Here is a 27,551-nt window from a genome sequence, read left to right on the forward strand (position 1 = left end):
CAAATCTAGTAATTATGTGAAAATCATTAGTTTATTATTACTAAAAAATCAGACATTAAACTAATTTTTATGAGGTGGAATTATGTTTAAGTTGATTTTATAATAATAACAAAGAATGCCATGTTTTGGTTTATCTAATCCATCTTTTTAGTATGAAATAGGAAGTATTAAGGGCTCTATAAGCAAGACAAGCTAAGAAGAAATACCATTAGACTATTAAGAATTAGACAATTAATCCAAGCTTTAGACAAAAGTGTGCAAAGTATCAAACAAATACAAGAGAAGGGCTAGATGAAGAAAAATGCTAAAAGTTAAGCAAAGAACCAAACGAATACAATACATTAGACGCTCTAGTTTATGAAGAACAAATAGCAAATATAAGTGAAGTAGACAAAGTATACAATAGCTTTCACAAACATCCCAAAGATGATACTAACATAACAAACTCACTTCCTAAGTTTGTACATTCATTTCGGAGTTATCATTATTACAAAAGGTAAAGAGGAAGTTGTCTTGTGATTAAGAGTGTTGAGTGCTAAGTTAGCATAAAGATTGTCATGCTTTAAAAAACGCTGATCGAAGGACTTAAGAAAACATACGATCTCCAACGGTTCTTTATTCAACATTTGTAGAAAGAAATCATCCCATGCAGAAAAGCCTAAGGCCACAAGTGAGTTCATAAGATGATACTCTATATGACTTTAGAGAGAAACCTTTATTTGTCAATCCTTCACTTGTATGAAGTTATAGTATCTAGAACAATAAGTGTCATATTTTGTATCTTTCTTGTGAGAATTATAAACATTTCAAACAACTTTTGTTGTATTGTGAAGAGTTAGTAGTAATAAAAGACAAAAAAATCTTATATTCATTGATTATTTAGTAGAACCTTTTATTCTTAATAAAAAGAAATAGATGTAACTTAAATTAAGATGAACAAAAAAAATATGTTCATGACTACTTTTAATATATATGTATCACTACAGCATTTACGGGTTATAGTAACGTTTTCTTGGTGACATTTATTAGAAATGTTACTATATATATTTTATAGCTACATTTTCTTAAAATTGTTACCATAGAGAATATTAACAAAATGAAATGTAACATTTTTAAAAATGTCACTATAGATTATTAAATTTTTTATACTTTTAGTAACATTTTTTATATTATAATTATTAAAAATGTTAATATACATAATTTTATAGATTGTAGTAATTTTTTTAAATAAATATTATTGTAAATTATTTAACATTTTTTAAAAGACTATACTGTTTTGTTCTGGCCCTTGATTTATGAATTTATTTAACACTAAAAAAATCATATTTAATAGAAGTTATTTATCAGTAATTGGTTTAAGGGAGGTTTTTTTAACTTTGGTTAAATTTCAAAAGTTTAGTTGTAAACTCCAGAAGATGTCTTTAGTTTTGTTTTAGACCTTAATAAATAAATACAAACAAATAATTTTTATTTTATTTTTTTCCTCTACTTTTCTTTTTCTTTTCCCTCTTTCTCTTCGTTCTTTGTTTAAACCCTACATCCAAATTTCCAGTGCCTTCCATCTCTCGTGCACAAACAAATAATACATTCTAGCACCGCGCTTTTTTTTTCTTTCTTTTCCCTCTTTCTCTTCGTTCTTTGTTTAAACCCTACATCCAAATTTCCAGTGCCTTCCATCTCTCGTGCACAAACAAATAATCAACATTCTAGCACCGCACCTCACCGTCGCCGCTGCACTGGAGTTCGGATTAGAAGGAAGTTAGATTTTTGCATAGCTTCCATAAAAAGGTTAGTTTCTTCCATAAAAAGTTAGATTTTAGACCAATTTCATACATTAGAAGGTTAGGTTTGTCTCTCAATGAGGATTCATCTTCATCTCCATTTCCACCAAACTTTCTTTTCGAAACTGCATCTTCTTCGTTTCAGGTTCTTTCTCTGTGAAACACTATGATTGGTTATTCTTCTTATTTTCTCCAGTGATTTTGCCAAACAATGAACGATTTCGCAGATTGAAGGACCTTACTTGGCTGATGGAAAGGGGCTAAATAACTGGGATGTTTTCTCTCACAAGCCAGGTTCACATTTCTTACTCATTATTTTCTAAAACATTTATTGTTTATATTGGGGAAAAAATCCAATGGTATATATGGTTGTACATTTCAGGAACTGTGTCATTGATGGAAGTAATGGTGACATTGTTGATGACCATTACCATCGTTATAAGGTATCATCTTCTAATATGTCTCATTATTCCATTCCCTAGCTACATTTTCTTCTCTTTATTACATCCTTCGTTTTTTTTTCTTCTCTTTATTAACCGTTTGATAGATACATTACAAAAGTAAAATTTTTCTCTTTATTCACCTATTACTTCTGTTTTTTCAATTGTTGTATCTTTTTCTATATTATCTTTAGCTTCTACAAATTTGTTAAACCACGAGGTTTACCTAAATGATGTTTGTATATAACCTTCTCGGTTTTATTTTCGTATCGTTTTGATTTAGGTAATTGATGGATTCAAAAACTGCTAAATCAATGAAATGGCATGATGAAGGCCGCACCAAAGATGGAAAGCTAAGACATCCAGCTGATTCACTTGCTTGGAAAACCTTTGATTCTCTCCATCCTAACTTTGCATCAGATCCTCGAAATGTGAGGCTTGGGTTAGCAAGTGATGGATTTACTCCATTTAAGATGATGGCCAAAGGACATAGTATTTGGCCTGTAGTTCTGATGACATATAATTTAGCTCCATGGGATTGTATGAAACAACCTTACTTGATGTTGTCACTGCTAATTCCTGGTCCTTCTTCCCCTAAAAGTAGTATTGATGTTTATTTGGAACCTCTTATTGACGAGTTGAAGGAGTTGTGGGAGAAAGGGTTTGAAACTTATGATGCTTCTAATAAAGAATTTTTTCAGGCACATGTTGCATTACTTTGGACTATTAATGACTTGCCTGCTTATTCTATGTTATCAGGTTGGACTACAAGTGGAAAATTGGCATGTCCTGTATGTAACTACCACACATGCTCAAGGTACTTAAACAATAGTAAAAAGATGTGTTATATGTGTCATCGAAGGTGGTTAGACTCAAAACATAGGTGGCGAAAGGATAAAAATTGTTTTGATGGTACCCAAGAATTGAGAGGAGCACCTACTCCGTTAACAGGGTCTAACATATTGGATATATTAGGTGATAGAAAAAATTCATTTGGCAATGCTCAAAAAAAGAAAAGAAAGAAGGGTGATCCTTGGTCAAAATTGAGTATATTCTTTAACTTGCCATATTGGAAGACTAATTTGCTTCGTCACAATCTTGATGTGATGCATATTGAAAAGAATATATGTGAAAATGTAATAAGAACAATACTGAATATAGAAAGGAAACCAAAGGAGCATCACAAAGCCCTACTTGACTTGGTTGAGATGGGTATAAGGAAAGACCTTCATCCTATAAATATAGGACCAAACAAGGTAGTCCTTCCACATGCAAGATTTTCACTTTCATTAAAAGAAAAAGGCATCTTTTGTCGTGTTTTAAAAGAAGTGAAAGTTCCAGAAAGTTATGGTTCCAATGTTTCTAGATGTGTTAATCTTGAACAACACAATTTTCTTGGACTAAAAAGTCATGATTTTCATATATTGATGCAAGACTTGCTAAAAGTAGCTATTCGAAAAGTGTTGCCAAAGGAAGTTGCGAGAGTTCTGATGAAGTTAAGTTCTTTCTTCAAAATGTTATGTTCTAAAGTCATCATAGTTGAAGATTTTGAATCATTGGATGTAGAAATTGCATTAATTCTATGTGAATTAGAGAGGATTTTTCCTCCATCTTTTTTTGTCATAATGGTTCATCTATCCATACATCTAGCATATGAGGCTAGAATTGCTGGGCCTGTACATTACCGATGGATGTATCCAATTGAAAGGTAATTCTTTTTCTAAGGAAATCTTTTTTGGTAAATTTATTTCCTTCACTTGTATTCCTAATCATAGTTTTATATTCTTGTAGATTTCTTCATAGGTTAAAATCTTATGTGCGTAATAGAAATTATCCAGAAGGTTCAATTGCAGAGGGATATTTAGCGGATGAGTGTTTGACATTTTGCTCAAGATATTTGAAAGATGATGTGCAAACAAAGTTCAACAAGCTGCCAAGGAATTTAGATGGTCCAATAGGTAATGGAGTGATGACTACTTTGCAACCTCTTGAGTGGGAGCAAGCTCATCGTTATGTCTTGTTTAATTGTGAGCTCACCAAGTCATTTGTCAAGTAAGAAAATATTCATATTTTTGTCTTTTGTGTGAGATTTTAAATTTTGTTAACTTATTCATTTTTTTTTTGTAGAGAACATGAGGAATTCCTCTCTAGTAATGTTTATGAAAATTCAACAAGAACTTGGAATATGGCAAAAGATCAATCTCTTACATTTCACAAGTGGTTTGAATACCATGTCAAAAATTTGGTTGTGAGTGAGGAGGTTAAATGGTTGGCTAAAGGGCCTAATACTGTTGCTAGAAGATTTTCAACTTTTGTGATAAATGGTTACAAGTTCATTATTGAGGGTTGTGAGAGACAAACACAAAACTTTGGAGTAATGGTTACTTCATCTACTGTGAGGTTTAGAAATAAATAAGATGAAAATCCTGAAGTAGAAAATGTTACCTACTATGGAGTTTTGAAAGATATAATACAGTTAGACTATTATGGACACTCTGAATTTGTGTTATTTAAATGTGATTGGTTTGAAAGTAAGCAAGATCATTTTGGGTTAACACTTGTAAATTTTGGAAAGTTGATTTACAAAAGTGACCCTTTCGTATTTGCAACCCAAGTAAAGCAAGTATATTATACAGAAGATCCAGGGGATAATTGGCAAGTTGTCACTAAAACTACCCCTAGAGATTTGTTTGATGTATATGGAGATTTAGAGAATAATGATTTGGAAAAATACTTGGGAGATGAATTAAAGATTCCACTTTTGTATCAACCTGTGATTGATGAAGATGAATGTGAAGATGTTAGTTGGTTTAGGGATGATGTGCCTGGAACAACAATTGACACAAGATGAATGTGGTTTAATTCGGCATAGGAGGGTCTCGTGGAGATAAGGGAAGATTATGTGGAGGAAGATTCAAATGAAGGGGAATTCGAATCAGGCATGTTCCATCTTTACATATATATTTTTTTCCAATATTTAAGATTGATATAAGATGATAGTTAAAGTTCATGATAAGTGGAAACTGGTAGAGAGAAGGCTGGAATGTCTGGATAAATTGAAGTCTTTTGTCTAAGATTTTATATTTTTATTAAGATTATAGATATAACAGTAATTGCCATCCTCAGGCAAATCAAATTTCATTTCTGCTTTACTTTGACTTTTACATTCTATTACAATTTGATGGCAGTAGCATTTATGATTTATTATTTTGATGGATATGCAAATATTTTGTTTGGATTTGCATGGAAGACTTGAAATTTTTTACCATTCTTCTTAAACTCTGTATTTATGTTTTCGATTTTATGATAAACAAATTGCAAAGCCACTTACAGTTCTTTTTCCATTTCACACACTTATGTCCAAGCTATTAGCTTTCAGATACTACTTATGCTTATTCAAATAAATTTTATATTTGAAATCAGCCATGTATATTCTAATATAGTGTTGAGTACTAATCCCCTATGCTTTGTTTCGTTGTTTCTTTCACTTTCTGAGTACTAGTCAAAATATGTTTGGATTAAATCAACTTTTTGTGTTTGTTTTACTTTTGTAGGAAGAAACCTATATGTACATTGTTTCTGAACTATCAAAGAGGGGAAAACATGTAGAATCCATTATCCTAGTGAAAAGATTCCAATTGGTTCTAAAGAAAAACCAGCTCAATCAACTATGACATAAAAAACTGAGGTATGATGCTCTTGTGACTCTGGTGAAAAGATTCCTGTTGGTTTCTCACGTCACATGCTAGTCTATTCACAATGCAGTTGTTTAACACGTTGGTTCACTTTCTAGTCTAAATCTTTTGGAGCTTTGAACTTGACATCCTTTTAGAGATTTTCTTATGTCTGCTTATTATTGTGTATTGTGTTTAGTTATTTTTGAGTTAGTTTTTAGTTATTTTTAGTCCATTAAAACTTGTTTAGATAATTTTTTTACTTATTTACTTTCTGTTTTAATACAGTCCTTAGTATTAGCCTACTTTTAGAGTCCTTTTTAGGTCTTGATTAGTGAAGTTTTTAGTTTCTTGTAGAATTCTGGTTTTGAGTTAATTTTTAGCTTTCTTTAGTTATTTTAAACTTGCATGAACAGACTTTACCTTTGTTAATTTTAAAATTTAAATAAGTTATATAAAGTAGTTCAAAACCACTTAATGAGTCCTCACACTCTTTATAAGTGTGCCTTTGTGTTGGTTTATGTGGTTGAAATTGAAATTGGCATTGTTCGTGAGCTTTGTTTCTTTTTTATTATTCAACAGGTCCTAGCTATGTTCTTTCGTGTGCCAAAGGTGGAAGGCCTTTGCCTAAATAAGGGTTCACTTGTTGCGTTGCCATAGGAGATTAAGGACTTGTTTGTTCTTTCCAGCACCAGTGCAGGAAGGGCTTTTGGCCCCGGTTGTTTTTGATATTCTGCCCCGGTTCTAGAACCGAGGCATATTAGGGTGAGGCCAAAAGGGATGGCTTTTGGCCTCGGGTGTGAACCGAAGCCATAGAACTACTCTTCTACCTCGTTTCTACTGTGAACCGAAGCCATTGTGTCAACGGTGGCTCAGCCGCGCAATGGAGGTGTTCTCGTCCGCAACAGCGATTGTCAATGGTGGTTTGTGAATCTGCAGGGGTCGCGACAATGTTTACAGATTTGGTTTTTTGATTTGCAGGTTTTACAATCACAGATCTGGTAGAGGTGGTCGCAGGTTTCGCAATCGCTTTCACGCACGTCGCTTCTGCTTCACCCACTCCTCCACCACCATGCGCGCCGTCACCGCCGTGCGCCCAAAGCTGGTTTGCTCGCTCCACTGCAGCGGCTCCACTGCACCACCTGCTCGCTCCACTGCAGCGGCTCAACGCCCACCGCCGCCCTCGCCTCATTGTGCGCCTCCAAGAAATCTCTCGTCGAGGTTCAGTTGCGGGAAGAGAGGGAGGAAGGAGTTGCGGGAAGAGAGGGAGGAAGGAGTTGCGGGAAGAGAGAGAGGAAGGAGTTGCGGGAAGAGAGAGAGGAAGGAGTTGCGGGAAGAGAGAAAGGAAGGAGTTGCAGGAAGAGAGAGAGGAAGGAGTTGCAGATTCGCGGCGTGGGGAAGTAGAAGGGTTGGCCAAATTCAAACCCTAAATAAACTCTATGGCTTCGGTTCCTCTAACAACCGAAGCCATATACCCCTTTTTGGCACCGGGTCTTGTTGGACCGAGGCCAAACACCTAATGACTACTTCAGTTTTTTAAAAATACAGACCCTTTTTGGCTTCGGGTCTTGTTGGACCGAGGCCTATAACACTCTTTGGCACCGGTTTTACGCGAACCGAGGCCTATAGCTGTCTTTGGCTTCGGGTGTTAGCTGAACCGAGGCATAAAACTTGGCTGAAATTGCAAAAATGCCACCGCGCCATTATATGCTTCGGTTCCTGGCCAACCGAGGCATATAACGCGAGGTAAAAAGGAAATTCTGCACTAGTGCAGGGTTATCCTCCCCTCTATTTTAGATGTTTTTGGTTAATCTTTTGGTTTCTGGATTCTGATCATTTAGCTTTGGTTGCTTAAATAAATGTAATATGTATCGGCTAATATGATAGTCCTTCAACATATTTTAAAATTTTGGATTTTTTCCTTGAAATGCTAATACTTTCAAGCGATCACTATATTTGTTTGTGTGAACGTGTATCTAGCTTGTGAATTTGTGGATATATCAAATAGCTTCATGTGTGTATATATTCATTTATCTTGCTATCTGTTATTATAATCATGTGTGAAATTTTCTATCCTGCTTAATCATGTGTGAAATTTTTTGTTATTTTTAGTAACATTTTTAACATGTAGCCTTTTTATTTAGAAAAAGTTACTAAAACTTTCTAGTAACATTTTTATAATGTCACTTTTCTATAAAAAAAATGTTACTATAATCTTTTAGTAACATTTTAAAAATGTTACACTTTTATTAAAAAAATGTTACTTAAAATCTTTAGTAACATTTATGTAAATGTCTCTATTAATAAGTATAAATGTTACAAAAAATCAATAGTAACGGGGAATACGTAACATGTGATAAAATGTTACTAAATTCTATTAATAACATTTTTCATGATTTAGTAACATTTTTTTAGTGTTAGTGTACATTATATATCTAGTATATAATGTAAGACCCACTTTAATTTTGTCCTAAAATTTAAGGGCCTCTCTTAGTCAGTTGGGCCTAAGGCTGGCCCATAAGGCATCCCAAAACCCCTAAACCAGCCTAACCCTCTCATGTTCTGCCCATTTTGCAAAAATCAGTCATCTTACTCCTCTTTTCCCCTCAAACAGTGCTCTGTTAGGGCTCGAAGCTCAGATTCAAGTAAGCTCAACCTCAATCTCTGCTCCACCTCTTGAGTATGCTCCTAAAGCTGTTGGGTTCGTTGTCGTAGGTGCCTGTGCTTTCCACTAGCATCTATCCAGGTGAGGGAAGCTAGGATTTTTCATGCTTTTATAAATAATGTGTCTTTTTGTTTCTGTTGGGTGCTCTTCATAATTTGATGTGCTTTTTATGGTGTGAAAATAATCTGTGTGTTGTTTCTGGATGGATTTTTGGCTTTGCATGCGTGAGAGCAGGTGAGATCTGTTATGCTCGCCTAAGCAAGTTGTTTCTCGCCCAAACGGGAAGCTCTCGCCTAAGCGAGGAGCTCTTGCCTAAGCGAGAATGACAGTAACTCGCACCCTTTTATTTTCAAGTGCTCGCCTGAGCGAAGGCCTCTCGCTTGAGCGAGATGAGCTAGCTTGAGCGAGAACTCGAAGTACTCTTTGTTTTCAATCTCGCTTAAGCGAAAGTTTTTCACTTGAGCGAGAGACCTTGTTGCCTGAGCGAGAGCTCCTTAGCTTGAGCGAGATTGACAATTGTTAAATGCTTGTATGCTCCCATAATTGATTTGTTTACTCTTTTAAAGCATGAAATATGATGCCAACGTTTTATACAACGTGCTTGTGTTTTCTTAAATTTTTTATGTTTGGGATTTTGTGTTTTTACATGTTGAAATCATTAAAAAGCTGTCAGTTTAGCTTAAGCGAGGGATTTTAGCTTAAGCGAGAATTTCTAGCTTAAGCGAGATCAGTCTAGCTTAAGCGAGAATTTCTAGCTTAAGCGAGACCAGTCTAGCTTAAGCGAGATCAGTCTAGCTTAAGCGAGAATTGCTGCAGAATTTTAATTCCTTACTTTAACTTGAACTTGTGGATTGATTCAATTACTTTTAAAAGCATGAATTGGGCGAATGGGTATGAGTAGAATGGTTTAAGGTCTGTGATTGATAAGTTTAACATGACCTTGGCATGTGACTTGTATGAGATGGTTGGTAATCAAAGTGGCATGGTGTCGGTATGAATTACATTTCTATATTCATGAATTGGGAAGGATGATTTGGAATGGATTCAACATGGAGCATGTGTGAGGATGGATTATAAAGGTTGGCGTGAGATTTATAAGCACGATAAATATTACTGTTTGTTTGAATATGTATAGTATGTGGTCAGTACGTAATTCCTTGGAATTTCTAGGTGAGATTTCAGGGTTGTGCTTCAGTGGTCGGGACGTAATTCCATGGCCCCTGTTAGTGGGTGTCCATGGTGGTGCCCCATCTATATAATTTGGTAAGGATTCAAGGTAAGGATTGCATCCTGAGACTCTAAAGAGTCAGTTAGTCTCACTTAGAGCGGACTGACTCTTGTGGTGAGAGTAGCAGGAGGCCTGAAACTCATTAAGGGCTAACCTTGTGTGTGGGGGATTGATTCATTGTAACACTTGTAACACATAGCTCGGGGGTGAGCAGCTCGGGGGTGAGCAAAGGTATCCACCACAAGTGCAAGCATCCGCTGAATCCGACCAGGTTATATGTATCCGGATGAGTCGAGTCGAGTCTTAGTGTATTGATTGGAAGGTCATAACATGCTTGGATGATGTATGCATATTGGACTGTGAAAGTATATCTGATTGCATGATAAAATCTTTTTGGCTCTAGCTTACCCTTGCTTGTTTGATTGCCTTGTATGTTGTTCTTCTACCTTTGCGATGATCATCAATTTATTGATGGGAGCAGATGCGAGAGGTACTCGAGGTCAATAGGGAAGAGATGATTCTGCTACACAGTCTACCTGGGCTGGACTTCATGTTTTATTTGGGCTTTTCTTTAGGGCTAAGGCCCGTGTATTGTATTACCCCCAAGGCTTTATTTCGAATATCGGCTATCTCTTACTCCTTTTGGGTTGTAGGCTTTGAAATGAGCTTTAGTATTTCCTTTTAAGTACCTTGGATAACTGTAAGGAGTGACTTTATACTCCGCAACTTGGCTTTTTTTATATTATCCGGTGTAAGATTTCATTTAATTATGTTATTATTTAAATGGGATGTTACATTAATGGTATCAGAGCAGTTCGTCCTTAGGATGACCTGAGGTTGTGGGTTTGTCATGCCTCGCAGCCGTGAGTAGTCATGTCTTGTCAAGTGTGTCAGTAAAACCAAAAGCTTTAAGAACAGAAAAACGCCTTGATAAAGTAGTGAGGGTGCACACTCACGACTAGATTAAGGGTTGTTTTTCCTTTCTTAATTCTACTAGCTACGGAAAGAAGGGTGACATACAAAAGGGTTTGGTTGTTTGTAGATGATGGAGTGTTGCTTCGTATGTTCTAGTTTGTCTTGTTATGCCTCTGTACTATGTGTCTGGTGTATATAGAAATGAGGGAATGCAGATCCAATGTCAACTTTGCCTGCTTTCCTTTATAAGTGTTGGATGAGGTCTCTAAGACAACTTCTTGCCTCAGAGATAGGAAGTTGATGTGTGATGTATACCGTTGAGCAAGGGAAGCTAAGTTTGGGTTAATAGTTTGAGAACAGATGTTGGAGTTTAGCAATGATTGGTCTAAGGGAGCTTCAAGGACAAGTTTGGGATCAAATGCCGCAAGTTTTCCAAAATGAGTTGAATCTAAAGGTTAAAACATATGGGAGATATCAGTGCATGCAAGTGTAACAACGTTTGAGGAACATCAACCTGGTTCTACATTCCGGCAATACCATAATTCAGAGTTCTACAGATACCTGTGATATTAAGAGAAGTGTCATTAGATATGGTCGTATGGCCATATCTAGTGTTTTCTTGGATTGGTGGAAGAGAAGCAATTGGCAATATTCTGGGTTGTAGAAAATAATGAAATTGCTTGGCATCGAGCAAACTGAGAAAGATAAAGACCATGGGGGTGTAAAAAGACAACAAATCTCTAGTTGGAGGCTAAGATGGAGTAGAGCTTATGGATCAGTCAAGTGAGATGATGTTTCCTAAGTAAAGGAAAAAAAATAATATATGGATAAAAATGAAGTGGCATAAAGGTTTCGTATTAAGTTGGATAGTCAGAAGGAGATGATTTGGTCTTTAGAGTTGATAGAAGGATGTTTCAAGGAAAAGTAATTCACATGAGCAGAATAATTGACCTTGGGCTGAGACCAAGAAACCTAAGTGTTGGATCTTGTAGGAATGGCAAGAACTAGTGGGGGCAAATTACACTAAAGAATGAAAGGAGAAGAAAAGTCTGAAGAAATTGAAATGGTGTATACGATAGTTTGTGCTAGAGTGATTAGCGCGAATGATCAAATTCGAGGATACAAGGTATAAAAGTGGTGCTTGGGATATGGATTTGGTTTTGTTCAGGATCGTATACCTCTTGGTGTCGCCCATATGGTAGAGGAGTCATGGGTGCCTGCAAGAGGGAGTTGGGGTTGAGATGGTGGTTTGCTACAATTGCGGTCAAGTGAAGTTTACTCGGGTGTGTTTCATGTTTCATGGTGATCAAAGGATTTAAATTCAAAGCCAATTTGAATTGTTTCCTTTGCAAGGTTGGGACACAATCTCAAGGGTGAATTGATTGTTTTCTTAATCTCATTCTTAGGAGATGTGATCCCCAACGAAGTAGTATCCTTTGATTTGAAGAGATAAGTCAGTAGTAGTGTAACAAGTGTGGATCAAGCTGAAAGATGAGGGCTGGGTGTCATGTGAATCAGAGTTATATGACAACGGCAAGCGAAAAAATAGACGCAAGGAATCTCAATGGTAGAAGAGTTATAGATTTATTCTGAAGGAAATATTAGAATTTTCGCTTTGGAGTGATGAAGTTCACTTTTGCATTTGGGTTTGAAGTCGAACTTGTGCTAATAGCTTCTAATTGGAGGATTTATGCTGGGATTGTGAAGTAAGAGAAACAAGTGAAAGAGTTGTTGGAGACATAATGGTATAAACTCAGTATAATCACCAAGATGACTACAAGTTTGGTGAATCTTCAAAAAGAAGTTGTGGTGTGTCAAGTCGTTCAAGAAGAGTATTGACTAAGGTTGGAGTGACTAATAAGGAATATGGTTTTAAAAGGATAGATACCTTGTTGAGAAAATGGAACGCTAAGGCTATCAAAAGAGGAGTTTAAAGGGGGTTCTACAAGTTTTATAGGGGTCTCGAGGAAGGTTTCTCAACGGCAATTGGTTCCTTGTCATGGCGGACACGAAAGGATCATTATTTTGAGTAAACAAACAAGTGACCTTGTGTATGAATCAGAGTAGCGCAACGGGATGGTGGCAGATGATGCTTAGAAATGGTAAGAGGTGCGTGAGAAGAACTATCTTACTCATGACCTAGTGAAGAGATTTCCTTGGTCTAGTTATTCGACTAGGACGAGTGAGTTTCTCAAAGAGGTTGGAAAAAAAAATAAAGCCAAATCGGGCAATCTTAGTTTGAGGTGTATCGTAGAGTTGCTTGGTGCAAAAAACATACTAGAGATTTGGAGTCAATGGAAGTTATGGTTTTGTGGTTTAGTGGAATGATGGTTACGAGTTAAGGGATAAAAAAAATGAGGACAGGATGCCAAAACGATATGGCAATGGAATAAGTTGATAGTTTTAAATTGGAACTGGAATAACTCGGTAGGGAACTTTGTTGCCTTGGTTGAAGCCAACAAAGGAAGTAAGATGTTATGAGTGTCGTTATACGTAAAAGTGGTCAAGAGTGTTGATGGTGGGGTAGTAGGCCAGAACTCAAGAGTGATCAAGTCAGTGGAGTGATGCTTAAAGGAGAGAACAAAGTGATGTGAAGTGATAAATACATGCTTTAGTTTGAGACTTGAAGTCATCTGAAACTTTGATAAAAACCTACAAGAGGTAGTGGAGAGCATATGGTAGACGAGTCGGTATATCAAATGCAAGTTGGTTGGGCAGGTAAGAAGGAGCATCCCAGTTTTAAGGTTGTAGGTTGGAAGTTACTTCGAGAGTAGTGACTAAACCAATCTACACAGTTGAACACATATTGCTTAGCACAGAGGCGAAGTTTCCAGTTACTATAGGTGTTGGAGTCATTTTATTAGTCATGTCTAAGTGGTGGTTGTCGGATGAAATGAGGAAAACGTAGTTTTCTTCCCATCTCGTCGGTGAATTTTCGAGGTCGAAAATTTTTGTTGTTGGGGAGAATGTAAGACCCACTTTAATTTTGTCCTAAAATTTAAGGGCCTCTCTTAGTCAGTTGGGCCTAAGGCTGGCCCATAAGGCATCCCAAAACCCCTAAACCAGCCTAACCCTCTCATGTTCTGCCCATTTTGCAAAAATCAGTCATCTTACTCCTCTTTTCCCCTCAAACAGTGCTCTGTTAGGGCTCGAAGCTCAGATTCAAGTAAGCTCAACCTCAATCTCTGCTCCACCTCTTGAGTATGCTCCTAAAGCTGTTGGGTTCGTTGTCGTAGGTGCCTGTGCTTTCCACTAGCATCTATCCAGGTGAGGGAAGCTAGGATTTTTCATGCTTTTATAAATAATGTGTCTTTTTGTTTCTGTTGGGTGCTCTTCATAATTTGATGTGCTTTTTATGGTGTGAAAATAATCTGTGTGTTGTTTCTGGATGGATTTTTGGCTTTGCATGCGTGAGAGCAGGTGAGATCTGTTATGCTCGCCTAAGCAAGTTGTTTCTCGCCCAAACGGGAAGCTCTCGCCTAAGCGAGGAGCTCTTGCCTAAGCGAGAATGACAGTAACTCGCACCCTTTTATTTTCAAGTGCTCGCCTGAGCGAAGGCCTCTCGCTTGAGCGAGATGAGCTAGCTTGAGCGAGAACTCGAAGTACTCTTTGTTTTCAATCTCGCTTAAGCGAAAGTTTTTCACTTGAGCGAGAGACCTTGTTGCCTGAGCGAGAGCTCCTTAGCTTGAGCGAGATTGACAATTGTTAAATGCTTGTATGCTCCCATAATTGATTTGTTTACTCTTTTAAAGCATGAAATATGATGCCAACGTTTTATACAACGTGCTTGTGTTTTCTTAAATTTTTTATGTTTGGGATTTTGTGTTTTTACATGTTGAAATCATTAAAAAGCTGTCAGTTTAGCTTAAGCGAGGGATTTTAGCTTAAGCGAGATCAGTCTCGCTTAAGCGAGAATTTCTAGCTTAAGCGAGATCAGTCTAGCTTAAGCGAGAATTTCTAGCTTAAGCGAGACCAGTCTAGCTTAAGCGAGATCAGTCTAGCTTAAGCGAGAATTGCTGCAGAATTTTAATTCCTTACTTTAACTTGAACTTGTGGATTGATTCAATTACTTTTAAAAGCATGAATTGGGCGAATGGGTATGAGTAGAATGGTTTAAGGTCTGTGATTGATAAGTTTAACATGACCTTGGCATGTGACTTGTATGAGATGGTTGGTAATCAAAGTGGCATGGTGTCGGTATGAATTACATTTCTATATTCATGAATTGGGAAGGATGATTTGGAATGGATTCAACATGGAGCATGTATGAGGATGGATTATAAAGGTTGGCGTGAGATTTATAAGCACGATAAATATTACTGTTTGTTTGAATATGTATAGTATGTGGTCAGTACGTAATTCCTTGGAATTTCTAGGTGAGATTTCAGGGTTGTGCTTCAGTGGTCGGGACGTAATTCCATGGCCCCTGTTAGTGGGTGTCCATGGTGGTGCCCCATCTATATAATTTGGTAAGGATTCAAGGTAAGGATTGCATCCTGAGACTCTAAAGAGTCAGTTAGTCTCACTTAGAGCGGACTGACTCTTGTGGTGAGAGTAGCAGGAGGCCTGAAACTCATTAAGGGCTAACCTTGTGTGTGGGGGATTGATTCATTGTAACACTTGTAACACATAGCTCGGGGGTGAGCAGCTCGGGGGTGAGCAAAGGTATCCACCACAAGTGCAAGCATCCGCTGAATCCGACCAGGTTATATGTATCCGGATGAGTCGAGTCGAGTCTTAGTGTATTGATTGGAAGGTCATAACATGCTTGGATGATGTATGCATATTGGACTGTGAAAGTATATCTGATTGCATGATAAAATCTTTTTGGCTCTAGCTTACCCTTGCTTGTTTGATTGCCTTGTATGTTGTTCTTCTACCTTTGCGATGATCATCAATTTATTGATGGGAGCAGATGCGAGAGGTACTCGAGGTCAATAGGGAAGAGATGATTCTGCTACACAGTCTACCTGGGCTGGACTTCATGTTTTATTTGGGCTTTTCTTTAGGGCTAAGGCCCGTGTATTGTATTAGCCCCAAGGCTTTATTTCGAATATCGGCTATCTCTTACTCCTTTTGGGTTGTAGGCTTTGAAATGAACTTTAGTATTTCCTTTTAAGTACCTTGGATAACTGTAAGGAGTGATTTTATACTCCGCAACTTGACTTTTTTTATATTATCCGGTGTAAGATTTCATTTAATTATGTTATTATTTAAATGGGATGTTACATATAAACTCCTGCAAGTTTTATAAACATTATTTACAAACATTTTTAGTATTTTGTGAACTATTCAGAACGCCTCCATAAAATATCTAACAGAGATTTTCCACCAAAGATTTCAAACAGCTTTTAAAATTCTATTTAACCCATCTTTTTCTGCAGACATTTTAATTAAAACTTTTATCAAAAAAATATATTAAAATGTTTACACACTTTTTAAATTTTCTACTATTTGATTATTATAATGTTACGATTGATATAAGGTGTTAACAAGTCAGATTAATCTAGTTTTATTCAAATATTATTAGTATTTATTTTTAAACTCATATAATTATCCTTATAAAAAATTTAAAATAACAGCTAAGTTGCTGCAGCAAAAACATTCCTATTTTACCTGATAATGGTTGAGTAATACCTTTACCAATCAATCTTATATATGAGCCGCACACGTTCAAAATATAAAATATAAGGGTTAACGTAACATAGTTATGTGCAGAAATTCATACCTGAGGGAGTCATAACCAAATTTTGGAGGGATGGTATAATTCCCTAATAAAAATCTCTCAATTCATTTTTCTACCTTTTCAAAATTTTATCCAACAACAACAAAAAAAAGTTATATTTCTTTTAAGTTCTAATAAATATTTGTTAATAGTATTCATAAAATTATTTAAACAAGTGATTGAATATTTGATTCTTAGTAATAAATTATTCATATACCACAGTTAAGAAACAAAAACATGTTTTTTAAGATCTGATAATTATGAAGAACTTAACTTCTATTTTTTAAATAGGTAGATCCCAAACTTCAAAAGCAAAACAAACACAAATAGAATTTATTATGTTTTCAACATCATTAATCAGTGAAATAATTTTCCAATGTGACTAATAATTCATTGTTCCCTCCATCTCTCATGGCTAGACCAGACTTAACGGGGGATCAACCACCTCTCTCTTACTTAATACACGCACTCGTGAGACTTTGCCTTCAGTGAAAGCTACATTGGTCAACCATCACTTGCCACATTCATAATAATGTGAATATAAATGCATTAACAAGATAAAAAAAATAAAGAAATTAACCAAAGTTCAAGAAATTCTTGCTGTACACATTCTGTGAATCATTTTCATTTGATGAAACTTTAAGAAAGCAATAACATATGCCAACTGCCAGCATTGTAAAAAATGACCACTTGGTGATGAGTTTTTCTATAAATAGTGATTGATAGGCCAAATGGAGCATTGTTCACATGAAATTGGTATTTCCTTGTGTATAAGAGGAAAGCCACCATGAGTATCTCAAATAGAAATAGTTTGATCTATCTCTTTCTGTTGTTTGCATTCTGTGAAATGAAAATTATTGTAGGAAAAGATACAAGGAGCTGCATCTCCCGCAAGAGTCCATGCTTTGGGAAGAAAGTCCCATGCCCGAATGAATGCCCTTATGGATCTCCAACCAATTCAAAAGCCAAAGTCTGCTATCTTGACTGTGATTCCCCCACTTGCGAAACTCAATGCAAAAGTAAGATCTTTCATGCTAGACTTCGATTCTAAAGAAAGGACATAAGATTTCATTTGTTATTTAGTTTCCATATTTAGTTCTATGATTCGTTTTGATTCATATATTTATTTTCGACTTAACCTAATTCATTAGGTTAAATTGATATTAATATTATTTAGAAGTTTTATGGGTCAAAATTTAGATCTATCACGTGTCAAAACTTTAATCATCTTCTATTTTGAAACTCTTCTCATTTTGATACATAACACTTTCAAAATAAAAGATAACTTAAATTTTAACACGTAAGAGACCTAACTCTCGATATGTGATATATTTTCAAATGATATTAATGGAACAGAACATACTAAGTCTTCAATTGAATCCTTTTTAAGAATTAAGTACTCAAATAAGTCATAAAAAAAATATAAGAACTAAAAGGAATGAAAGACCTAAATATAAAGATCAAATAACTGATTAAGACGATTTGTCAGTGTACATTACTCTTCTCAATAAAACTAATATCATTTTTCTTCACGCTCTAAAGTGAATTCCTCGCTTCAGAACAATCTGATCTTGCAGTTTATGCCCAATTGAGAATGATAATCTCATCTTAAAGGTTTTGCATGGTCTTATATTAGTCATCAATGTTGAGTGATGGTATGACTAAAATAATAAACAGAAGTTGAGAACTATTCTCATTTCATTAATTAAATTTTAAGGTCAAAACTATATTGTACCTTAATTTAACTAATGATGTTCTGTTGGAGTTATTAGACTATAACTTAATTTAACTGAAAATATTGTTGGACTTATTAGTGAACTTGTATTGGAGATCTCGTAATAAAAAGTGGTACAGTTACAATTTTTCACCTCCTCTAAAAATTCATTATGTGAGATGATTAATTTCAAACATTTACTATTTTGTGGAAGCTAAAAAGGTTTTCATTGTGTGTTTGATGACAATAGCTCGCAAAGCAAATTGCAATAGTCCTGGATCTGCATGTCTGGACCCTCGTTTTGTTGGAGCAGATGGAATTGTTTTCTACTTCCATGGAAGGAGAAACGAGCATTTCGCCTTAGTAACCGATGTGAACCTTCAAATCAACGCACGATTCATAGGCCTAAGGCCAGCCACTAGAACAAGAGACTACACTTGGATCCAATCACTGGGAGTTCTCTTCGGCTCTCAAAAGTTCACCATTGAGGCCACCCCAGCAGCATCATGGAACCATGAAGTTGACCACTTGAAGTTTTCTCACAATGGAAAAGAACTTGCAATCCCAGATGGTTATCTCTCCACATGGCAGTGCCCACAAAATCAAGTTAGAATAGAGAGAACATCAAGCAAGAACAGTGTTACCATCACTCTCCCAGAAGTTGCTGAGATATTAGTCAATGTTGTGCCTGTCACTAAGGAAGATAGTAGAATCCACAACTACCAAATTCCTGAGGATAATTGCTTTGCTCATTTAGAGGTGCAGTTCAAATTCCATGGTTTGTCTTCAAAAGTTGAAGGGGTTCTTGGAAGGACTTATCAGCCAGATTTTCAGAATCCAGCAAAGTTGGGGGTGCCAATGGCAGTGGTTGGAGGCGAAGACAAGTACAGAACCACATCACTTGTTTCTGCAGATTGTAGGTTTTGTTTGTTTGATGGTGCAAAAGAAGCTTCAGAGAAAATTAACTCAGTTAGTGAATATGGTTTGCTGGATTGCACTGGTGTGGCCAACAGTGGGAATGGCATAGTTTGCAGAAGATGAAATTTCAAGTCACCAATATCGTCCTTGAATGATTTAGAGTTTGCAATTGTGATGTACTGAATGTTTTTATTTGAATTGTGGTCATTGAATAAATAGTGCAATGTTTTCATTTGTTTAACTTTAAATTATGGTGAAATTATGATAGGTTTTCTCATTTCATGTCATTCATATTATTAAATGTTATTAAATTCGAATCCGACCGAACCGTTAAAATCGGAAAACAAATTCATTACCAGGCTGTCTATGAGCCCAAAAAGTTTGTTGTTGGGCATATCACATATGTAGCATAATGTCTAATGGTCAATTTAAGAGAAATCTATAATAACCATAGAAATAAAATAAATATAGGTTTAATTACTCATAGCACTGGCTTTAGTAGAGATATATCAATTTAGTCTCTGATTTAAAGAAATGTCAATTGTATCCTAATTTTTGGAAAAGTATCTCAATTAATTTTTTGTGACAAAAATTGCTAACGCCATTAACGGTGTGTCACACATTAATATGTGATTTTTTTTTATTTTTAATTTTTACTTTTTTTAAAAACAAAAATTGTCATGCATCAGGTCCTTAGTATGACATGTAGTAATGTCACATGTCAGTGTTACTATTAAATGTTATTGTATAAATTTCAATTTAATCCACATATATGTTTCATTGATTCAATTTAGTCCCTAATTGTGTCTCTGATTCAAATTTGACTCATTTTTTTTGAATAATTAAAAAAAATTAATTATTAAAAAAATTGGAACAAAATTGAATCAGAAACATATAAGTAAGAACTAAATTGACTCAAGAAAAAAAAATATATATATATAGGGACTAAATTGAAATCAAGACAAGAACATTTGACAGTGACATTGCTCTGTCATGTGGCACTGACAATGTCACGTGTCACATCAAGAACCTGACACACGACAACATATTTTTTTGCAAAGAAAAGAAATTAAAAAAATTATAGATTGACACCTGACATGTCGTTAACGACGTTAGTAATTTTTGTTTGAAAGAGACCTAATTGAGGCACGTTTTCAAAAGGTTTGATGCAATTAACATTTTCTTAAAAGCGGAGACCAGATTGACACATCCCTACCAAAGTGAGGATCGTCCGAATGATTAAACCATAAGTATAATACGTGGTTATACAGTGGTCTTTTTTTATATAAGCTAGCATTGGTGTATTCATCGGGAAAAAAGATATATACTTTTTTGTTGGCTCTTAAGTATTATTTATCTAATTTCTACATTGATTAATAAGAAGAGAAAAATAGAAAACTATTATAAAAAATTACTTGATTTTAGAGTTTGTAACATATTGGAAACCAGTGTCAGATACCCTTATATTTCTGTTTTGACAACTATTATGTGTGACATCTGCCATCAGGCTAAACAACCCAAAATTCCCTTTACTGTTTGTGTTTCTAAAACTAACAATTTTTTATCTTTTACATATGGATATCTCAGAACCTTCCACTATTTCTATGAATGATTTTAAATATTTTCTTACTAATGTCGATTTGGTTTATCCCTTTAATGGACAAATCTATTGTTAGAAAACATATATACCTTTAATCTTGTTGAAAACTAGTTCAATACTATTGTCAAAACCATTCATACTGATAGTGGCATGGAGTTTGCTATGAAAGATTTATTTTCTCAAAAAGAAATCATTCAAAAAATTTAATGTGTTGAAACCCCTAATCAGAATGGTATCGTTGAGAGGAAGCTTCAGCACCTTTTAAATGTCATTCGCGCCTTGTTGTTATTTGAAGCCAATCTTCCTTCTTCTTTTTTTGTTTTTCAACTCAACATGCACCTTACTCATACATTCCATGCCCACACCCTTACTAATGCCACACCTCATGAAAAACTAGATGGAAAATTGTTTGATCTCTATATTACATGTTTTTAGTTGTCTTTTTTATGCTAAGACTCTTGCCTCACACATAAAGAAGCTAGATTGCAGTGTTGCATCTAGTGTCTTCCTTGATTCTTCTCCTCAAACAACAGGTTATTATGTCTTTCTTAATCTTAAAAATCATAAAATTGACACATTATTGATACGATGTACTCTTTAAACGAATCCTTGTACTTGTCATATAGTTATTGGGAAATATAGTTATTGGGAATAGTCATGAGGTGGCTTCTGAGTGCAGATATTGTATATGGTTCTGCAATATAAAGAAAATTAATTTCTAAAAGAAAATTTCCAAACAACTCAAGCAAGATGAATTTACTTAGACACATAAAACACTCGGTGCAGTTTTTGAATTATCTTCTTTAAAGTGAAAAACTCCTAATGTAAAGAATCCTAACACATTTAAAAAACAAAATCAATTATTCTTTTCCAAAGACCATCTCCCAAACTCACACACAGCACACAGAGGACCAAACATGAAAACAAACAAAGCATCGCAGAAATAGATTGGTGTATAGCACCATATAGTCCTCCGAGCTGAATTGAGGCTCGGACAGCCGTTCTAGAATGTTCTTCAGCTTCAAAATGCCCTTCTGCATTAAATGTGTTATCTATGTGACTAATACTAGTCCAGATATCACATTTTTTGTCAATTATCTTATTTGTTTCCTAACCTATTGATCTACATCAATAGCTGCAATAGAATTCTAAGATACCTAAAAGGAAACACCGTGAAATGGCATTAACCGGTAGCCGACATGGCGGAAATCGGTAACGGTTTTCTGGTCAGCCACCATAACAAGGCGGGAGCGAATCGGAATTCGCATGGTGGCCGATTTGCGCGTGGCGGGTGACGGTGGCGGAGTGCTCGTGGCGAAAATCTCGGACAGCAGGAGAAGAGAAGAAAGAGAAGAAAGAAGGAGAAGAAAGGAGATGTGCAGCGGCGTGTTGGTTGCAGGAAGAAAGAGAAGATAGCAAAAAACTAAAAACCTAAACTTAATTGGTTTGAAATTGGGCCTCGGCCCACTTCCCCATCTAAATTTCTTCATTCCACCCATTTAATATTCATTAATATTCAGCCACGATCAAACGTCCATATTTTCTCACTGTTACCTCATTTCAACTCTGATTTGTCCATATTTTTTCACGGTTATCTCATTTCAACTCTGATTCTGTTTTTATTCTATTCTCAGATAATAAACTTAAAAATTTGATATCCAAATTACTTATTATTTTACATTGTCTTCTCTTATAATTTTATTTTTTTATCCTAATTTCAGTTACCATATTTATTTTTTAAAATCTAAGCCTGACCCATTAAACTAATATTTAACCTAACCTTGTGTAAAACTTTCTTCATTCTCCATTATTTTATTCTATTCAACACCAAAAGTTTTTAAAGCTTTCCTACTTGTCGTTGCCACCATTGCAACCAGCTGCCACCCGCTGCCACCAACTGCCACCGTCGCCGGCCGCCACCGCCACCGCTGCCGACCACTACCGTCAAATTTGTTTTTTTTTTCAATTTTTTTATTTATCTTTTCTATTTGTCTAATTTTACTATAATTATTTTGTAAAAAATATACCTATTTTTCAGCAATAATAATGGCCAATGATAATGATCCTTTAAGAACATCCCAAAGGAGTGATCCGAGATGGAAATATTATCATCCGATGGATGAATCAAATTTAAATACAACTATTTGCAATTATTGTGGGAAAGTTATGAAAGGGGGAGTTACTAGAGCAAAAGAACATCTCATGGCAAAGAAGGGCAATGTTGTTGCTTGCACCAAGACTTCGAAAAATGTGAGAGAAGAACTTTGGAAATTATATAAAGAAAAAGTAGATAGCTCCTCTATCAATCCTAGATATAATGCAACCAATGATAACCATGAGAGTGAAGATGAAGTTGAAATTTCCACGGCTAGCAATGATAAAGGGAAAAATAGCGGTGGAAGGAAAGGACCAATGGATATGTTCTGCAGAAATCCAGCCGCTGCGATAGAGAAGTGAAAAAAATAAAAACTAAGGCAAGCTAACATCAAAGAGGCATGTGACAAAAATTTAAAGACCTCGGCTCATCATTATATTGCTTGATTTTGGTACCAAGCAGGCTTGTCATTCAACCTTGTGAAATTGAAAAGTTTTCAAGATATGATTGATGTCATAGGTGTTTATGGACCCAATTTACCCGCGCCTAGTTATCATGAAATCAGAGTTCCGCTTCTCAACAAGGAAGTTGAGTACACTGAGAAGTTGTTGCAAGATCATAAATTGCAATGGAGCAAACATGGTTGCTCTATTATGTCAGATGCATGGACTGATCGAAAGCAACGATGCTTGATTAACTTTTTGGTGAGCTCCCTTGCAGGGACAATGTTTGTCAAGTCCATTGATGGTTCAAACTTTGTGAAGACAGGAGAAAAACTATTTCAGATGCTTGATTCCCTTGTTGAGGAAATTGGAGAAGAAAATGTTGTTCAAGTTATAACAGATAATGGGAGCAATTATGTGTTGGCTGGTAAGTTGTTAGAAGAGAAAAGACCTCATCTTTATTGGACTCCTTGTGTTGCCCCTTGTATAGATTTGATGCTTGAGGATATTGGAAAGCTTCCTCTGATAAAGAAGACAATTCAAAGAGGAATTAGTCTTGTTGTCTTATCTATAGCCATTCTAGTACCTTGAGTTTGTTGAGACAATTTACAAATAAGAGGGAATTAGTAAGACATGCAGTTACAAGGTTTGCTACCTCCTATTTATCATTACAAAGGTTGCATCAAGAGAAGGGAAGTTTGAGAAAGATGTTCACTTCTGATGAATGGAGCAATAACAAGCTATCAAAGGAAGCCAAGGGGAGGGAGGCTACAAAAATTGTTCTTATGCCTTCATTTTGGAATCAAGTAGTATTTACTCTCAAAGTCATGGCTCCTCTTATTCATGTGCTTCGTTTAGTTGATGGGGAAAGAAAAGCAGTTATGGGTTATATATATGAAGCAATGGAGAAAGCCAAGGAAACAATAGTGAAGTCATTCAACAAGGATGAAAGTAAATACAATGATATATTTACAATTATTGATAATAGATGGACATGTCAACTTCATCGCCCCTTGCATGCTGTTGGTCACTTTTTGAACCCAGAGTTCTTTTATTCCAACCCAAACATGAAATATGATTTGGAAGTTACAAATGGATTATATGATTGTATTAGGTGGTTGGTGCCAAGTAAAGATGTGCAGCAAAAAAATTTAACTGAGTTGCCTCTTTATAAGAGTGCAAATGGACTCTGGTGATGATTTTGCCAAAGAATCAAGGAAAACCATAGCCCCAGGTGAGACACTTAAACACTTTTTAAATTGTGCTAAGATATAATGGTTACATTCTAAGCTACTTTTGTTGCTTGTGTAGCTCAATGGTGGAAGAATTATGGGCATGCAGCTCCCAACTTACAAAAACTAGATATCAAGATTTTAAGCTTGATATGTAGTTCATCAGGATGTGAGCGCAATTGGAGTGTTTTTGAGCAAGTAATAAGACAACTCATTTCATTATTATATTAGTTTGTAAGTTGTAGAAAGAAATTAATTTACATATTACTTATTCACATTGCAGATTCATTCAAAGAAAAGGAATAAACTGGACCACAAAAGGTTGCATGATTTGGTTTACATAAAGTATAATCAACAACTTGCTCAAAGATACAATATTAGGGATGAAATAGACCCTATTCTATTGAGTGACATTGATGAATGTAATAACGATAATGAAGACGGAGGTAATGATTTGGTTTTTCATGATGATCTCACTCTTAATTGGGCAATTATTTATGAAGCTTCGGGTATTGGAGAACCAGTAGTTTATACTAGGAGACAAGCAACTAATAAAAGAAAGCAACCATCAAGTGATGGTATTGTTATTGGATCTTCCCATGTTTCTAAGAAAGGTTCAGGTGCAACTCCAACTCCAACTCCAACACAACCTAAGAAGGGTAAAGGGAGGGCTTAAATTCAAGTTCAAAATGAATTGCATGATAGCTCTGATTTTGAGTTTGAAAGATTACTTAACTTTGAAAAGAGTCTCTCAGAAGGGAAAGAGGAGGAGGGATATGCCCCATTGGATGATGACATTGAAGACAATTATGTTGGAGTTGAAGAAGAATATGATGATTAGAAAGAAACTTAAGACATACATTTAATGATTTGTTGCTATTTTATGTTTTGAACTTTAAATATGTAGTATTTTGATATGATGTTATTATTAATTGAATTTTTATACATAGTATCATTACTTTTTCATTAAAATTATATGTGGTGATATTATATTTTTTTTACCGCAATACTTCTGTCATAACCCGTTATGATTTCCGTTATAACTTGATAAAGGTTTTTGGGATCGTCGATATTTTTCATTATCCGATATCAATAACATTGATCTTACATATAAACATGAATAATATTTCTCTTTTCTTCATCCACCTCTTTTACGTTTTTTTCTCTTAATACTTGCTGCTTTTGTCGAACCTCTAGTTTATTCTTTTATCCTTTCCTATCATATATCTCAATTAACATGTTATTAGAAGGAGTGTGTTCACAGTGTAAACACTAATACATCAATAATGAATTAGTGGTAATTTTGGTTCCGAAAATATGAATAGGTATAGTTTTGTCTATAATAATATAATATATAATGATGTTTTTTATTTCACATGTATAAATTATGTTTCTAATTTACTCTTATTTATAAAAAAAAAAAAAAAAAAACATATAGTGTGATAAGTTGTGGTCAATGATATCCATTATTATGATTATTATGTTTGTATATGACGTATTCTTTTTAATGTTAAATTTTACAAGGTAAACCATTTTATTTTTTTTAAAAAAAATATGAAAGTATAATTAATATAATGGTATCTTTTTGTGAGAATTAATCTGAAATTAGATTCTAAAGTTTAAATAATATAATTTATTTATTAGTTTTAGCGTAGATCCTATACTATCTCAATTTTCTGTCAGATTTCAAACCCTTCCAATAGAAGAAATATGAATATCTCATTTCACTTCTCTTGACTTTGATTTTGGGGGTTTTCTTCCTACACACCCCACTACATCTCCAATTTTTTTTTTTTAAATTCTCTTTGACCATTTTAAAATTTTAAATCAATCACTTTTCTCATTTATCTCTTAATGAAAATTACTCCTCATTTTCTTTTAACCTAAACCTAGTCATCGTCCTCACCTCACCCCTAAATCCTCTGCCTCACTCTCCTCACTCTTTAAGGTCGCCCCTCAAGCCACACTCCTCACTGTTTTTTTCTCTAGTCTCCCTCTTCCCTTCGTCATTCCTCTACATTAACACAAGAAATCATATCCCTTTTCTAGTTTTTCATTTTTTGTGTTGTTGCTGCCATGTTTGTCATGTATCTAAAGGTATAAACATTTTTTGTGTTGATTGGAGTATAGATCTGTGAGTGAAACATAAACCACAAACCGGAAGTCAACTTCCGCAAATGATTTAATTCCGGAAGTCGACTTCTGTAAGCCATAAAATGACGGAAGTGGACTTTCGTAGACAAAAACAAGTTTTGGAAGTGGACTTCCATAGATCACTTTGAATAGCATGAAAATGGAACGACCGGAAGTCGACTTCCGTAATTAAAACTGACTTTCGTAGTGGTGGTGACTTCCGTAAGTGTGACTTCCGTGATTGTAGTTGTTGACTTCCATAGTTGAAAATGACTTCTGTAATTGGAAGTGACTTCCGCAAGAAAAGATGAGTGATTTAGTGACTTCCTTAAGAGACGTGACTTTTGTAAGTATTGTGCTCGGAAGTGGACTTCCGTAGGTATGCAAAAAATATTACCGAAAGTCGACTTTCATAAGCATGTGGCGACTTTCGGTGAATGGCATTAGGCAACATTGACTTAATTCCAGATGTGGACTTTTGGATATATTGGATTTCGGACATCGACTTTCGATTGTTTTTTTTTTCAATATAAATTTTTTAATATTTATTATTTTATCATTATTGTTATGTAACTTTTCTAGGTTACGTTGTAATTTTTTTTTTATTTAATTATAATGTAAATAAGTTTTGATATTAATTAATTATAATTTTAATTAATTATAATTTAGAATAATTAAAATTTTAATTATTTACAAATAATTTTAATTTTAAATAATTTTAATTTTGAACAAATTTATTTTAATATTAATTTAATTAATTAAAATATTGATTAATTTTATTTATAATTAATTATAATTTTGAATAATAATAAAAATAATAATAATAATAAATTATAATTTTGAATAATAATAATTATAATTAATTATTATTTTGAAAAAATATAATTATAATGATTTATAATTTTGGATAATTTTAATTATATTGTTTAAATAATTTTATTTTTAATTAATTATAATTTTAATATGTTTTTAAATTTGTTAATTACTG

General features: G+C 34.8%; 2 protein-coding genes and 1 pseudogene across 2 annotated transcripts; all 3 read left to right on the forward strand.

The window, feature by feature from the left end:
• The first annotated feature begins 2,511 nt into the window (after positions 1-2,511).
• On the forward strand, positions 2,512-6,532 carry LOC114182394 (uncharacterized). Its single transcript, XM_085669243.1, has 5 exons — positions 2,512-3,929; positions 4,013-4,273; positions 4,349-5,164; positions 5,780-5,909; positions 6,478-6,532. Exons 1-3 carry the CDS (start codon positions 2,512-2,514, stop codon positions 4,635-4,637), a joined length of 1,968 nt encoding a protein of 655 aa, XP_085525369.1. The 3' UTR covers positions 4,638-5,164; positions 5,780-5,909; positions 6,478-6,532.
• Positions 6,533-17,180: 10,648 nt separating this feature from the next.
• LOC114169019 (uncharacterized) lies at positions 17,181-19,308 on the forward strand. Its single transcript, XM_028054029.2, has 2 exons — positions 17,181-17,447; positions 18,393-19,308. The coding sequence occupies exons 1-2, from the start codon at positions 17,216-17,218 to the stop codon at positions 19,181-19,183; spliced, it is 1,023 nt and encodes a 340-aa protein (XP_027909830.2). The 5' UTR covers positions 17,181-17,215; the 3' UTR covers positions 19,184-19,308.
• Positions 19,309-22,811: 3,503 nt separating this feature from the next.
• Positions 22,812-25,271, forward strand: LOC114170198 (uncharacterized; annotated as a pseudogene).
• The last annotated feature ends 2,280 nt before the right edge of the window (positions 25,272-27,551 follow it).

Source organism: Vigna unguiculata, chromosome 11 (assembly GCF_037176805.1).
Source record: "Vigna unguiculata cultivar grain cowpea cultivar isolate G323 ecotype 2 chromosome 11, ASM3717680v1, whole genome shotgun sequence".
NCBI lineage: Eukaryota > Viridiplantae > Streptophyta > Magnoliopsida > Fabales > Fabaceae > Vigna > Vigna unguiculata.